The following is a 15662-nucleotide window of genomic DNA, read 5'->3' as shown; positions in this document are numbered from 1 at the left end:
ACGATGGAGACAGAGACCCCAAAACTAAGAGGGATGGAGGGCTACCTCCAGCCTACAATGGTGACAGAGGGGGGCTCCAGAGGGGACAAGGAAGCCACAACTGCAGCACAGCAAGCGGTTGCCTAGGTATGCTTTGCACTGCAGAACAAGCCATGGTTTGCCAAAAAGATGCAGCTGGCCTCGTGTAGGGGAAGACGAGAGCAACTTCGCTTGAAGACACAAATTAGAGGAAAAATGAAAAATGGAGGGAGTGGACACCATGAAGCCAGAGGCTGCCAGCGGCCCGGCCATTGATGGCCAAGCCTTTCCTCTGCAGAACTCATGACAGGATTGCTTGGATTCATTAACCCCACTATGGCTGGGCTTCTCCGGCATCTTCCTTGGACTAAAATGCCCTGCAGTCTCTGCTTCCAAGAAAAATACATTTTGTCTCGGGCAAGTGTCTTCCACAATTGTTGCAAAACCTGAGTACTGACTTTTTGGATGACCCAAGAGTTCGTTTCCTTAGCCCCCGCCCCCACCCCCACCCCTCATCTGTTTTCAGTAAGCTGCAGGGAGGGACCAGCCCAGCCTAAGCAGATCCCTCCCTCCCTCCATTTCTCCCTCCCTCCCATCCCTCCCTCCCTCCCATCACACACACTGCCTCTCAGGATCTCTGGTCGCATCCGGCAGGATTTTACAAAAGGTGCTGCTCAACTTCACTCAGGTACACGCAAGGCCTCATTTCGGGAGAGCTGCTTCAACCCTCTGCCCTACTCAGAGTCAAGCACAAGTTTCTGCTGGAGTGACCTTTCTCCGGGCTCAAAGGGAGTTGGGAAGCCGTTTCCTGCAGCACCGGGTTCTCTTCCATGCCCTGACGCAGGGCAGATCAGCAACGGTCCTTCCACGTAAGCTAATCCCAGTTTGTCAGAGAGAAGGTTCAAAACACAGAAAGAGCCACTTCTTTCTATAGAAGGCAGAGGCCTCTCCCTGCCCAAACACTGTGCAAAGTCCCCTTCTCATCTTCATAAAACACAGGCCAGGTAGGAGCCGGTGGCAGCAGATGCCTCTGTATCAGAGGACCACAACTGGGAGTTCCTACTACGGAGACCTCCGTTGCCCCCATGGAAGAGGAAAGAAGCCACTGGATTGCTCAAGGAGGCTCATCCAGTTTGACATGTCCACACAAATCGGGCAAAGACCAGCAGCTTAGCCAGATAAGCTGGCATCAATTGCTACCTCATCCCCTGTAACCATGTCTTAACACAGGCCCAGCACAAAGAGAGGGGTTCTTGTTAAGCCAACCACCAAAGTCTTCTCCTTCGCGCACTCCCAGGATTTCAAATTCAGGCTGAAGGTAGCGTGGGGGTCTGCATCTCCTGCCACGCCAAGACAGAGCACACAGATCAGCTACAAACAGGGCCATTGCGTGCCATTTGTTCCTCCGGGAGGCAGCGGCATTCACAATAGCTACGTGGCAAAAGCTCCAAACATCAAACACCAACCATCCAGGTAGGCTCTGGAGGAGAGAGGAACTGGGCTGTGGTGTAGATACGGAGTGGGGAAAGCTTCGACAAAAGGGGGCTCCTGGAGAACACTGTTTGACCACTGACGTTTCAGTGCTTGTCCATGGCCAATGTACTCCCGTTGGCCTTGGGTTTAGGCTTAGACTTGAAGGAAAAGCGCTTGATGAGGCGCCGAGAGAAGCTGCCAGATTTTTTCCTGCCAGAGGAGCTAGCACCGGCATTGGGCAAGTCATCATGAGACTGGCTGAGCCCGGCTTCTTTCTGCTTGTTCTTCCTCCGGAAGATGAGTTTGGTGCCGCTCCGAAGGAAGTTCACTGCAGCGGGAGAGAGAAACACATGAACATCCAGGGAACTCTGCCACATCCCAGGCCACCACCCTAGCTTCTCCGACGCCAAAGCAATGGGTTGAAGCTCTGCTGAGGTTCTGGGCACCCCCTGGGCACACACTCAGCCTCACCTTTGTGATCTTTCAAGCTCCTGGTCTCCAGAGCACCTGTCGAGCCTGTTTCGGATTCCACATCCTCCAACGAGGGCCTTTCGGAGATGTCCGAGCGCGTCGTCTCATCCAGCTCCCTTTGGGCAGAGTATGAGGCTTCCAGCTGCTGAGTGGCATCAGTGATGCTGTGCCCATATTCAGATATGCCAGTCGCAATGGAGTCATCCTGGAGAGTGGCCTCCAGCGAAGCAGCGTAACCAAGGGAGAGAGCCATCTCGTCTTCAGCAATTGGTACCTGGGATCAGGTTGGGTTGGTGAATGAGAAGAAGAGTTTGGATTTGATATCCCGCCTTTCACTCCCTTTAAGGCGTCTCAAAGCGGCTAACATTCTCCTTTCCCTTCCTCCCCCACAACAAACACTCTGTGAGGTGAGTGGGGCTGAGAGACTTCAAAGAAGGGTGACTGACCCAAGGTCACCCAGCAGCTGCATGTGGAGGAGCAGAGACACGAACCCGGTTCCCCAGATTACGAGACTACCACTCTTAACCACTACACCACACTGGCTCTCAGTGTGACCACTACACCACACTGGCTCTCAGTGTGTCAGAAGAATGATCCAACAGAAGCCAAAAGTAGTCACTGTCTCCCTGTCCCCACCCTCTGATCGGAACCACCTCTTCCACCCACTTCATCATTCGGGGCTTCCTAAGAAAGGATGGCTGACTCCAAGCAAGTAGATAAGCAGTTACCTTGGAAACTCCTGAGATGATCAGTGTACTTCGCTTTGTCGGGGTCTTTTTGGCAGGTTTATTGGTCAAATCTGTCAGCTGCCTGATTGCCGTCTCGGCCACTGGGTCCAAGCCATTGGACACATGGCTGCTTCCTGGAAGAGACACAAACACACAGATATGCATAGATATATGAGAGTTATCGTACTGATTTATGGGGCAAGTGAAAAAGGTGTGGAAGACCTTCCTTCTTTGCCACTCCTACTGTCTAGAGCAGGGGCTCTCAAACTTGGGTCCTCCAGCTGTTGTTGGCCTACAAGTCCCATCATCACTAACTAGCAGGATCAGTGGTCAGGGATGATGGGAATTGTAGTCTACGAACAGCTGGAGACCCAAGTTTGGGAAACACTGGATTGGAGGTCCAAACTGACCGGAACAGATGTTGAAGTGTATCCTGTTTTTAATATACAAGGTGAGCCAGTTTCTGCACTCTGTTTTCACCCCATCTTTCCTACAAAGGAATTCAGGGTGGTGTATGGGGCTCTTGCTCCCTCCCTTTCTCCCACCCCAATTTTATCCTCTGAGCAATCCAAGTAGAGGATTGCAGAGGCGGCGGTGACTGGCCCAAGGTCACTGGGCCCAAAGGACTCTTCAAGCATTCCCCTGGCACGAGGTGGGGCAGGGAAAGGGATGCCACTTAGCCTAATCCAGAGGTCAGCAAACTTTTTCATCAGGGGGCCAGTCCACTGTCCCTCAGACCTTGTGGGGGGCTGGACTATATATATATATATTTGGGGGGATGAACTAATTCCTATGCCCCACAAATAACCCAGAGATGTATTTTAAATAAAAGGGCACATTCTACTCATGTAAAAACACGCTGATTCCTGGACCGTCCGCGGGCCGGATTTAGAATGCAATTGGGCCGGATCCAGCCCCTGGGCCTTAGTTTGCCTACCCATGGCCTAATCCTTGCAGCTCTTTGTAGTGTGGCCGAGGACAAAAAAAATGGCTTCCTGGTGACTTACTACTACTGCAGGGGGAAGAGCTGGGACAGCCATTTTCTGGAAGCATCGTGGTCACTTTCTCTGTCACTTCCACCTTCGATGGAGACCTTGAGGGTGAATCTGGGCTCCAGAAGAAAAGGGGTGCAAAATCAGCAAACCAGGTCACAAGACCCAACAGATGCTTCACACACACACACAAACAAACACACCCTTTCCAGGTTTTCTGATAATGCGGTTCACTTGCTGGGGAGGTGGAAGACTCCCTGCCCTGATAGAACTCAGTATCCAGTATCCTCAAAGCAGGCGTGCAGTTATACGCCAGAGTGGCACTGCTGCACAGGACCCAATATCCAAGGGAAGGCAGGGACTTCAAAGCAGAGGGGTTGCTATATAACCCAACAGCCCTGAAGGAAGCTGGCCATTTCCATCGGGAGAAACCCTGCCCACCATGTATGTTTTGCCTGAAAGCGTTGGATGAACTTTAAGCCAAGGCTCATGAGCGCTCTGCCCCAGAAATAGATCTCCACACCAGGGACAAGTAAAAGCAGCGAGGAGGTCCTTCAGTCTCTCACGGCACTTGCTGCCAAGTGCATCTCCTTTACAAATTGGTCACCAGCTACATGCTGCATCTTTCCAGATCCTGGAAAAGATGCTCTGTTTCCAGGCAGGTGTTACTCCCATCACTATGGCCCATTTGGCAAACAGGCTGGGTTCATAATAAATGGCTGGGGCCTCTCCAGCAACTGCAGGTCCCTATTGGCTGCCTTTGCCATTCCAGAGGAGCAGACAAAGCAGCAACACTGCACTTGTGAATGCATTAACTCTCTCTCTCTCTCTCTCTCTCTCTCTCTCTCTCTCACACACACACACACACACACACACGGTTGTGCACACCCTAAAAGAAGGATCCCCTTACCAATCTTGCAGTCCATTTTGGGCCTGGACTGGATGGTGGTGACCGTGGTGACGATGGTCCCGTCAGGCATGATGGTGCGGTCCATCTCAATCTTTTTGGTGGGGGTGATGCTGGTTCGCAGCGAAGAGGCCAGCTGGAGCTCCGGCAGTTCCTGATAGAGCAGCTGCCAAGAGAGCCAGATGCAAACCCTTCAGACAGACAAGTGGGGTCACATGGACACACACCGGAGTGGGGGTGGCACTCAGCACAGCAGCTCCCCATCAGCAGAACCAGCTTCCCTCCAACAGCGGGTGATCTACTTGCCCCAGAACAAGAAGAGACCAGCACCCCAGACCCTGCCTGCTTTGCTCTTTCTGCAGACAAATTGCCTGGCATAAAGTTGGCCTGGCCTTGGGAGAGGTATTTGCATGCAGAACGATAACAACAACAACTTTTTTATCATTTATTATGATTTATTGAATTTATATACCGCCCTATACCCGGAGGTCTCAGGGTGGTTCACATAAATTATTTATATTTAATTTATATTTATATTTATATTATTTATATGCCACCAAACTGGTAGGCGGCTGCCAACAGAATACTAAAAACACAATGAAACATCAAACATTAAATACTCAGGTTTCACTTGCAGCTTCTCCAGGCAGAGCTGAGAGAGACCCTGGCCCTAGCCCAAAATTCTGGAGATGCGCTGCCAGTTAGTGTAGGCAATATGAGCTAGATGGACACAAAGGTCTGACTCAGAATGTGGCAGCTTCCAATTGGTTCATTGCGAGACAAGGGTCCGTATCTCTCAAGGGACTGTGGCAACATCAAGGAAGCAGGCTGGTGCCTGTGGTTAATGGCTCTGAAGCAGGGGTTGGTGTGGGCGGGGGACCTTCCAGTAAGTTGCAGCTGGACCACTTCGGTCTCAGCCCCTCGCTTCTCCCTCCCCAACATCAGCATACAGAATCTCAAACTGAAAAAGGGAAAGCCCTGCAGAGGCCGCTGGTTATTCTACTCCAGAGATTCCTGCATGGAGTTCTTGCCCCTTCTGCCTGTCACTTCACACTTCACCTCCAGTGCAATGGCTGCTCCTGCAGGCAGCTTCCTGACAGCTCCGGGGGTCAGTGCGTACTGCTGCTGTCCCCGTGGCTCTTTGGAGGGGGAGTCCAGCGGGATAGTGGCAAATCCCAAGAGCACATCTGCAAGAGAGTAGCAACAAAGAGGGAACACAAGTGGAGATTCTCCTTGGTTCCAGGCACTGGCAGCAGCCCATGCTATTCCAACTTAAATCATAGAACATTGTAGAGTTCAAAGGGATCCCCAGCGGTCATCTAGTCCAACCCCCCCAATCACTGATCCCTTCTTCCAAGTCAGTCTCCAACCTAGCTGCTCCCATTGCCCACTCATCAATATCCAGCCACCACTTCTCAGTGTCCAGCCAGGCCCTGACACCTCATTTGAGAGCCGCCACCAGGCCCAGCAGCCTTGGCCACCCACAGGTCACAGCAATCTTCAGCTCCATGGCTGGTCCCAGAAAATACTTACCTTCTCCAGAACTGCTGCTCCCAAGCACACTCAGCTTCAGCTCTCTGCTCCTCGGCCCAAGCTCCCTGTCCAGGCACAAGAAGAGGAAACAGGCATAATAATAAATAATAAATTTTATTTATATCCCGCCCTCCCCAGCCAAAGCTGGGCTCAGGGCGGCTAACAACAATAAAATAATACAACATTCTAAAATCATTCTAAAAACTGCACTCAGCAGTTTAGAACATTCTCCCGCTGCAAAACACGGGCTCTCTTTCCCATCCTCAAATTTGAGGTCCATGAGTAGTGCTCGCCAGAGTAAGAGGGGAAACGGAAGAACACCATTTGGGGACAAAGATGAAGGCTTGCTCTGTCCCCTCTGGGTGGAGGTGCTGAAGGGAAAGCACCGAAGTGGTGCAGCAGGACACACAATCCAAGGAAGCTGGCTGCAAACCATGGATGGTGCTTCCTACTCCAGACAGCCCTTGGGTTCTGGCCAGCCAACACACCCTTCCCCAAATACGCAAAAGAACTGAAAAGCACTGCTCCTTACAGAACGAGCTTGTCCGCCCACTCGACTTCGGCTGCAGGGCTGGAGCTACTGGCTGGCACCAGCTTCGTCCTCTTCAGCTGCCGAGGGCTGTCCAGCTCTGCCACGCAGCACAGCTGCCCACTTCCTAAAAGGGGCACAGAGCAACATTGGGGTGAGGCCATGCAGACACCTGATAAGCCCTGGGAGGGGCTGCCCAGAAAGAAGCAGCAATAGGGGCCACTCACTGAGCATCACCATGCTCAGTAGGGATTTGTCTGCCCAGCCCAACTCACCTGGATTCCCACCCAGATCTTTGCACACCTTCAGCACATGCATGGCGGACTGGAAAGGAAACCCCCACTCCTAAAGTCACCCATCCCCTGAAATCTGGCTCTCCCTTCAGAGTCTTAACCCTTTGAAAAGCTCCAAGTAGGTGGCTATGTAGTGATGCTGCTTACAGGATCGCTTTAACCCCTTGGCAAGAGGCCTGCTTGGTTTTGCAGGTGAGAGGATGCAGCCAACGTTGGGTCTTCACACCTAGCCCAAAGTTGGCCAGGATGCTCCATGCCATGCCTTCAAACACAGGTGTTCACTCTCATCCTGCAGAGCAGCCAAAGGCCTGGAAACATCTCCTGTTCCTGCATCATACCTCGAGTCTCCTCAGAGCCTAAGTGCAGAGCTCGCAGATGCTGGAGAAGCAGCTTGGGCACCACTGGAGCAGCTGTGCTGGATGGGGACCCCTGGGAAAGTTTATTGCAGGACACCTGAGATAAACAAGGAAGGAAAGCACATGAGCAGGGAACTACTGACACATGCAGCCCCAACTCTCTCAAAACATGAATGGGGACCTGCAGAGGTGGTTGGACCACAATTCACATCACTCTTGATCATTGGCTATCCTGGCTAGGCATGATGGGAGCTGGAGTTCCAAAACTCCCCATCCTTGCTGTAAAACCAAATGGATGACAGTAAATGCCAGTTACATCCGGGGGTGTGGATAAGACTAAATAATAATAATAATTTATTATTTATACCCCGCCCATCTGGCTGGGTTTCCCCAGCTACTCTGGGCAGCTCCCAACAGAATATTAAAAGCACAATAAAACATCAAACATTAAAAACTTCCCTAAACAGGGCTGCCTTCAGATGTTTTCTAAAAGTCAGATAGTTGTTTATTTCCTTGACCACTGATGGGAGGGCGTTCCACAGGGCGGGCGGCACTCCTAAGAAGGCCCTCTGCCTGGTTCCCTGTAACTTGGCTTCTCACAGGGAGGGAACCGCCAGAAGGCCCTTGGAGCTGGACCTCAGTGTCCGGGCTGAATGATGGGGGTGGAGATGCTCCTTCAGGTATACTGGGCCGAGGCTGATTCCAAAGTCCCCCACTCATACTGGGCTAGAAGGAAGAGTCCCCTCACTCAACAGCAACACACCAATGTGGGAAAGATCTTTACCGTATTGCTGCCAGCTACACAGGCCTTCAGATTCACCATCATGGCAGGCTGAGTGCTGACGACAGAGTCCTCAATCAGGTCCTTTATGGTGGACAGGTCCACTTTCCCGTCATTCTCCTGGATCACAAAAATAAGGTCAGAAAACAGGCCCAGAAGGTGGGAAAGACTGCATTTCTTGCAGAGAATGTCCCCCCTTTACAGGAAGGTTAAAAAGCACCTGCAGCCAAAGGGAGGCATCACCCTCAAGACTTCCACTGAACCCAGGAAAGGAGCTTCTATCAAGTGTTCCATATATATATACACACACTCTCTCTCTCTCTCTCTCTCTCTCTCTCTCTGTCTCTCTCTCTCTCTGTCTCTCTCTCTCTCTCTGTGTGTGTATAAATTTTTAAATTAAATTTTCTGTTTCACAATTTAAAATACTATTTTAAACATCCTTAAAGTATCAATGGCTCCCCTTCTCCTCTTTCCATGGTTCATTTTGCATATCTTAATCCCTGCATATTTTACTAAAATAAAACCATTCAGTATTCCACTGTTGTATCCATCAAAACTTATTTACACTGTTGAATTTATCTTAATGCTGCCAACATTTTCAAGTGTACACATTTCCCCCATATATTCAATAAACGTTTTCCCAAACTTCTCTAAACGTATGTTCTTCTCTTATTCTATATGTTAAGTCTGCAAGCTGCGCCCTCCACTGACCCCAGGAAAGGAGCTCCTATCAAGTGTTCCTATAGCACCAGCTGGGTGTCGGGAGTTATAGAATACAAAGCTTTCATTTGAGCAGCCCACGCAACGCAGGTCCTTTCAGGGGCGTCCTGAGCAGGTTGCAGAAATGGCCCCACTGAAAAGCAAGGCAAGCCTGGCAGCACTTTCCTATGCAAAGATGTCTCATGTTATGGAGAAGCCACTTTTGCTCCCTCTGAATGTAGCATCGCGTTCAGCAAGTAAGCCCATGTAGGTTTGCTTGAAAGACAGGGACATATGTCCACCCTGCTGGAGCATGGAGGTGAGCCCAGGACAAGCTCGGTAGTGAGTTTGGTTCTATTACTGATGGCTTGAATCAGAGTAACAGATTTTCAGCACGCTGCATGTCTTCATTAGCTGTCCAGAAGTGGCTGGTAGGTGAAACCAATTAATTCTAGTTTTGTCCCTATCCTCCTCCCTTTTGAGCTCTACAAGGGGTCAAGGAGGAGGAAGCTGATAGCCAGTGCTGATATTTGTAAGGAAGAAGGCAGGCAAGTGGGGGCTGGCTGAAGGCAGAGTGAAATGGAGAAGGCAGCCCCCCCCCCCGCATTTGCCCTGATGGAAAAACATCCACTGCTTATCACTGCTGACTATTTGTGTTAAGAGCAATACCGCTTTGCAAAGGGTCACCAATCAGCTTCTGCATAATCTGTACTTTTAACTTCCCTCTGACCTCGCTGGTTACAATTATAGCCCCCCATTACCACCGGCACCACCACTCCCCCACGTGTATATATATCACTGCAGTTTTTAGGAGAAGGCTCCAGGCACAGCATGAAGTGGGATCTAGGTCCTCAAAGCTTTCGGCATAATGAACTTGTTGATTTCGCCAAGTTGCTTTGCTGCTTCTGCTGCAATCTCACTAGCCTTGCACACACGGTAGCCAAATGAGGGGTGTGCCACTGAGCTTTCTCTAGCAGGAGGGAAGAATTCTAAAGCAGTCGTGTGTGTGGAATCAGGACCAGTGGAGTCCTCTGGCTCCCCCTTGCAGAACAGGCAAGTGTGACTTTCCACCCAGCAATGCTCATCTGTTTGCTCACTTCACGCAGCTGGAGCCTTGGAACGACGGACAGGTTCAGCTCTGGTCTGTCTTTGAATGCCCAGGATACCAGCAGCCCTTCATCATGAATCTCCTCCAGGTGGATCTCCAACTGGCCCAGGTAAAAAAAAAAAAGTCTTATCGTCATCACCACCACCATTATCTGCACAAAAATATTTATACCCACCTATTTTGTATAATCTGTAGGCTGGCAATATTCATCTAAAACCACCCAAGTAAACAATATCACAACCCAAGCTTTTATGCAAAATAGACTTAAGCAAAATAGGCAGAGGCCTCTACCTGCAGACCCGCCCAGGCACAAATCCTGCCAGTAGCAGCCTCTGCCCACAAAAACTCAGAGGCTGGCCCAGGGCAAACTCTCTGGCAGGGGGGAAACACAGAGTGGTGGAGTGGGCAGGGGTGGGAAGGAGAGAAAGCCCCAGCCCCCAGCCCCACAGTTACCTGGGCCTGCAGCACAGCCAAGGTGACGTGATAGGTGTCCATGGAAACGGCAGCTGGAGACTGCTGAGTGACTGAGACAGGGAACTGCAGGGTGCTGGCAGAAAGGTGGCAACACAACATCTGGAAGGAGAGATGGGAAGGGAAAGACGGTCATTGTGCCCAGCTGGAGGGCCAGCCAGAAGGCAGGTGACAAAGAGCAGCAGGCAGGGAAGACGGTTCAGGGGAACAGTCAGGGGTCTGTTGTTACCACTACGCCCTGTCCCAGAAACCTCCATTTGGGCACAACTAGGGTCAGCTGGTAGGGGGAAATGATTCAACCTCCCTTATGTTTTTATATGTGCTGGAAGCCGCCCAGAGTGGCTGGGGAAACCCAGCCAGATGGGCCGGGTATAAATTTTATTATTATTATTATTATTATTATTATTATTATTATTATTAGGGAAGCTTTTAATGTTTGATGCATTACTGTATTTCAATATTTTGTTGGAAGCTGCCCAGAGTGGCTAGGGAAGCCCAGCCAGATGGGCGGGGTATAATTAATAAATTATAATTATAATTATAATTACAATGATTTTCCAAACTACATCACTCTCATTTTATACGTAAACATAAACCCTGCACTCAAGCATGTGGCCTTGGAAGGAACACCTCTCCCCCACCCCTATTCCCCCTTGCATGCTTATGGTGCAAAGTGGGGGGCACTCATTCTCTCCACAGCAAATGTGTTTCCCTTCATGCCTGCTGACAATCGTGGGTTCTCTTCTGATTTCCTGCCCAGATTCTGCCCTGGTCCTCTCCATGTCACGGCAGGAGCTTCCAGCCTCTGCTGCTGCGGCAATTAAACATTCATGCAAGACCCACTGCCTAGATCCTGCACAGAACAGCTAACTCTTCTTTGATCACCTGTTGGCCTCCGCGTGTTTCTTGTGATGCTCCTTGGTATCTTTCCTTCCCTGTCGCTTTCACACCATCTCTCTCTAATCACTACTAACTTCTCCTTTTGGACCTTTCCTGACTCCTTCCTCCCTCCCGGTCCCTGGGAGTGGGGGTCTTAAACATCACTAACCACAACTCAGCCCTTCATGCAGTGAAATGCGTGAAGCCGGGAGGAAAGTTGGGGAGGCAGTTCATTTGGCCATATACAGAGTGCACTCCCATAGCTCATGCCCACATGCCTCAAACTATGGGGTTTTCTGGGGCTCCATACTTTGTTATATATATATATATATATATATATGCAGGTTTTGGTGTCTTCGGGTGTCTTCCCGTGTAAGAGTTGGGGTGTCTAGGCGACGTTTCGACGAGGTCTCACTCGTCATCTTCAGGCTGGTGCTTTCGGCTTCTTGTTACTGGAACAGAGCAGGATCTCAGTGTTTGAGTTCCTATAAATACTGTTGAGGGGGTGTGGTGTATAGCCTCCAACGTTCTGGGCAGAGAGGAAGTTCCCAGGTTAGTGTGCCTTTTCTTCTTTTGTTCCTTAATTACTTGAGGGATATCTTGAGTGATTTCTTGAGTGATATTCTGAGTACCACTTAGGTGGGTCATTAAGTGTGGATTAGTTGCTAAAGCTTTCGTGTCTTGACCTCTTGAGCTTGTGAAGAGTTTTTCTGAGAAGATGGCTGTACTGCCCTTAGTTGTGCTCTGGCTTGGCTTCGTGTATAGGGGCGAGCTGTGGTTTTGTGCCCTGTGCCAGCCAGATCTGTGTAGGGATTGCAGGGGGGTGCAGCATCCGGAGGTGCCACTATGGTTTGGCTACTGGATGGTGTCTGTAATTTATCTGTGGAGAGGGTCTGGGTTTGGGTCTGGTGTGGTTGATTGGTGATGGCGTTCTGTGTGCCTCTGGTTCTGGTGTCGGTTTTTGTGGGGAGGGCTAATTTCCAGATGTCTGGCAGGCGGGACGTGTCGTCACGCTTGTTCATGTTGTGAGGGTGTTTCTCTATCTCGATGGCTTCCATGATTATTCTCTTGTGGTGATGTTCCATGTTAAAGAGCAATTTGGAATCTGCAAAATTAATTTCGTGTCCTGTTTCTTTCATGTGTTGGAAAAGAGAGGAAGTTTTTTCTTCTTTTTTGACGGCATTCTTGTGTTCTGCGATACGTGCATTTATTCGTCTGTTTGTTTGTCCAATGTACGTGGCTGGGCAGACTTTGCAGGGTATTTCATAGACCCCTTGGTTTTCCAACTGGATTTTATCTTTGGGGTTTCTGAGGATATTGGCTATTTTTTGGTTGGTGCAAAAGGCTGTTTTGATATTGTGTTTATGGAGGATTTTGCTAATTTTATCTGTAGTGCCCTTGATATAAGGAAGGAGGGCCATGCCATTGTTTTCTTCTGTGTCTTGGTTTTTGGGGGGTGTTTCTTTTTGGATTAGCTTCGTAACCCTGTTTTGCTGGTATCCATTGGCGATTAACACATTTGAGAGATTCTGTAACTCAGTTGTCAAGTGGTCTTTGTCAGCCAGGCGTTTGGTTCTGGAGATGAGAGTCTTGGCTACGGAGTTTATTTGTGCAGGGTGGTGGTGTGATTGTGCATGTAAGTAGCGGTTGGTGTGTGTTTTTTTCCGGTAGATAGTGTGTCCTAGGGAGCTTTGAAACCAATGCTTTAGACAAGTCAGAACACAAACCCAAACTTTGGCTCAGATATGTTGACGACACCTTTGTAATTTGGCCACACGGGAAAGAAAAACTAGATAGCTTCCTCACACATCTCAACAGCCTACACCCCAAAATACAATTCACTATGGAAATAGAAGCCAACAACCAACTTCCCTTCCTTGACGTCCTAATCTACAAAAAACCTGATGGCTCCCTAGGACACACTATCTACCGGAAAAAAACACACACCAACCGCTACTTACATGCACAATCACACCACCACCCTGCACAAATAAACTCCGTAGCCAAGACTCTCATCTCCAGAACCAAACGCCTGGCTGACAAAGACCACTTGACAACTGAGTTACAGAATCTCTCAAATGTGTTAATCGCCAATGGATACCAGCAAAACAGGGTTACGAAGCTAATCCAAAAAGAAACACCCCCCAAAAACCAAGACACAGAAGAAAACAATGGCATGGCCCTCCTTCCTTATATCAAGGGCACTACAGATAAAATTAGCAAAATCCTCCATAAACACAATATCAAAACAGCCTTTTGCACCAACCAAAAAATAGCCAATATCCTCAGAAACCCCAAAGATAAAATCCAGTTGGAAAACCAAGGGGTCTATGAAATACCCTGCAAAGTCTGCCCAGCCACGTACATTGGACAAACAAACAGACGAATAAATGCACGTATCGCAGAACACAAGAATGCCGTCAAAAAAGAAGAAAAAACTTCCTCTCTTTTCCAACACATGAAAGAAACAGGACACGAAATTAATTTTGCAGATTCCAAATTGCTCTTTAACATGGAACATCACCACAAGAGAATAATCATGGAAGCCATCGAGATAGAGAAACACCCTCACAACATGAACAAGCGTGACGACACGTCCCGCCTGCCAGACATCTGGAAATTAGCCCTCCCCACAAAAACCGACACCAGAACCAGAGGCACACAGAACGCCATCACCAATCAACCACACCAGACCCAAACCCAGACCCTCTCCACAGATAAATTACAGACACCATCCAGTAGCCAAACCATAGTGGCACCTCCGGATGCTGCACCCCCCTGCAATCCCTACACAGATCTGGCTGGCACAGGGCACAAAACCACAGCTCGCCCCTATACACGAAGCCAAGCCAGAGCACAACTAAGGGCAGTACAGCCATCTTCTCAGAAAAACTCTTCACAAGCTCAAGAGGTCAAGACACGAAAGCTTTAGCAACTAATCCACACTTAATGACCCACCTAAGTGGTACTCAGAATATCACTCAAGAAATCACTCAAGATATCCCTCAAGTAATTAAGGAACAAAAGAAGAAAAGGCACACTAACCTGGGAACTTCCTCTCTGCCCAGAACGTTGGAGGCTATACACCACACCCCCTCAACAGTATTTATAGGAACTCAAACACTGAGATCCTGCTCTGTTCCAGTAACAAGAAGCCGAAAGCACCAGCCTGAAGATGACGAGTGAGACCTCGTCGAAACGTCGCCTAGACACCCCAACTCTTACACGGGAAGACACCCGAAGACACCAAAACCTGCATTCCTGTACCCGTGAAAATCTACGAAAGCATATATATATATATATATATATATATATATATATATATATATATATGCAGGTTTTGGTGTCTTCGGGTGTCTTCCCGTGTAAGAGTTGGGGTGTCTAGGCGACGTTTCGACGAGGTCTCACTCGTCATCTTCAGGCTGGTGCTTTCGGCTTCTTGTTACTGGAACAGAGCAGGATCTCAGTGTTTGAGTTCCTATAAATACTGTTGAGGGGGTGTGGTGTATAGCCTCCAACGTTCTGGGCAGAGAGGAAGTTCCCAGGTTAGTGTGCCTTTTCTTCTTTTGTTCCTTAATTACTTGAGGGATATCTTGAGTGATTTCTTGAGCCATCGAGATAGAGAAACACCCTCACAACATGAACAAGCGTGACGACACGTCCCGCCTGCCAGACATCTGGAAATTAGCCCTCCCCACAAAAACCGACACCAGAACCAGAGGCACACAGAACGCCATCACCAATCAACCACACCAGACCCAAACCCAGACCCTCTCCACAGATAAATTACAGACTCCATCCAGTAGCCAAACCATAGTGGCACCTCCGGATGCTGCACCCCCCTGCAATCCCTACACAGATCTGGCTGGCACAGGGCACAAAACCACAGCTCGCCCCTATACACGAAGCCAAGCCAGAGCACAACTAAGGGCAGTACAGCCATCTTCTCAGAAAAACTCTTCACAAGCTCAAGAGGTCAAGACACGAAAGCTTTAGCAACTAATCCACACTTAATGACCCACCTAAGTGGTACTCAGAATATCACTCAAGAAATCACTCAAGATATCCCTCAAGTAATTAAGGAACAAAAGAAGAAAAGGCACACTAACCTGGGAACTTCCTCTCTGCCCAGAACGTTGGAGGCTATACACCACACCCCCTCAACAGTATTTATAGGAACTCAAACACTGAGATCCTGCTCTGTTCCAGTAACAAGAAGCCGAAAGCACCAGCCTGAAGATGACGAGTGAGACCTCGTCGAAACGTCGCCTAGACACCCCAACTCTTACACGGGAAGACACCCGAAGACACCAAAACCTGCATTCCTGTACCCGTGAAAATCTACGAAAACATATATATATATATATATATATGGAGGTTTTGGTGTCCTCGGGTGTCTTCCCGTGTAAAAGTTGGGGTGTCTA

The 15662-nt window shown here is 49.3% G+C and overlaps 1 protein-coding gene across 1 annotated transcript in view; it reads right to left on the bottom strand.

The window, feature by feature from the left end:
- Positions 1–623: 623 nt before the first annotated feature.
- The window catches only part of C2CD2L (C2CD2 like), a gene marked incomplete at its 5' end in the record, with an annotated part of 29815 nt that continues 14776 nt past the window's right edge, over positions 624–15662 (bottom strand). Inside the window, 12 exons of the mRNA XM_083481004.1 lie at positions 624–1819; positions 1963–2236; positions 2691–2824; positions 3698–3796; positions 4593–4755; positions 5649–5776; positions 6123–6187; positions 6655–6778; positions 7283–7397; positions 8085–8201; positions 9878–9988; positions 10342–10461. Of these exons, the coding sequence (XP_083337130.1) occupies positions 1596–1819; positions 1963–2236; positions 2691–2824; positions 3698–3796; positions 4593–4755; positions 5649–5776; positions 6123–6187; positions 6655–6778; positions 7283–7397; positions 8085–8201; positions 9878–9988; positions 10342–10461 (1674 nt within the window). The 3' untranslated portion in view covers positions 624–1595. The remainder of the gene's footprint in view (positions 1820–1962; positions 2237–2690; positions 2825–3697; positions 3797–4592; positions 4756–5648; positions 5777–6122; positions 6188–6654; positions 6779–7282; positions 7398–8084; positions 8202–9877; positions 9989–10341; positions 10462–15662) is intronic.

This window comes from Podarcis liolepis (genome assembly GCF_965112155.1).
Source record: "Podarcis liolepis genome assembly, chromosome: 16".
NCBI classification, from domain to species: domain Eukaryota; kingdom Metazoa; phylum Chordata; class Lepidosauria; order Squamata; family Lacertidae; genus Podarcis; species Podarcis liolepis.
The sequence above is the reverse complement of the archived record's forward strand: the minus strand, read 5'-3'. Positions and strand labels throughout refer to the sequence as shown.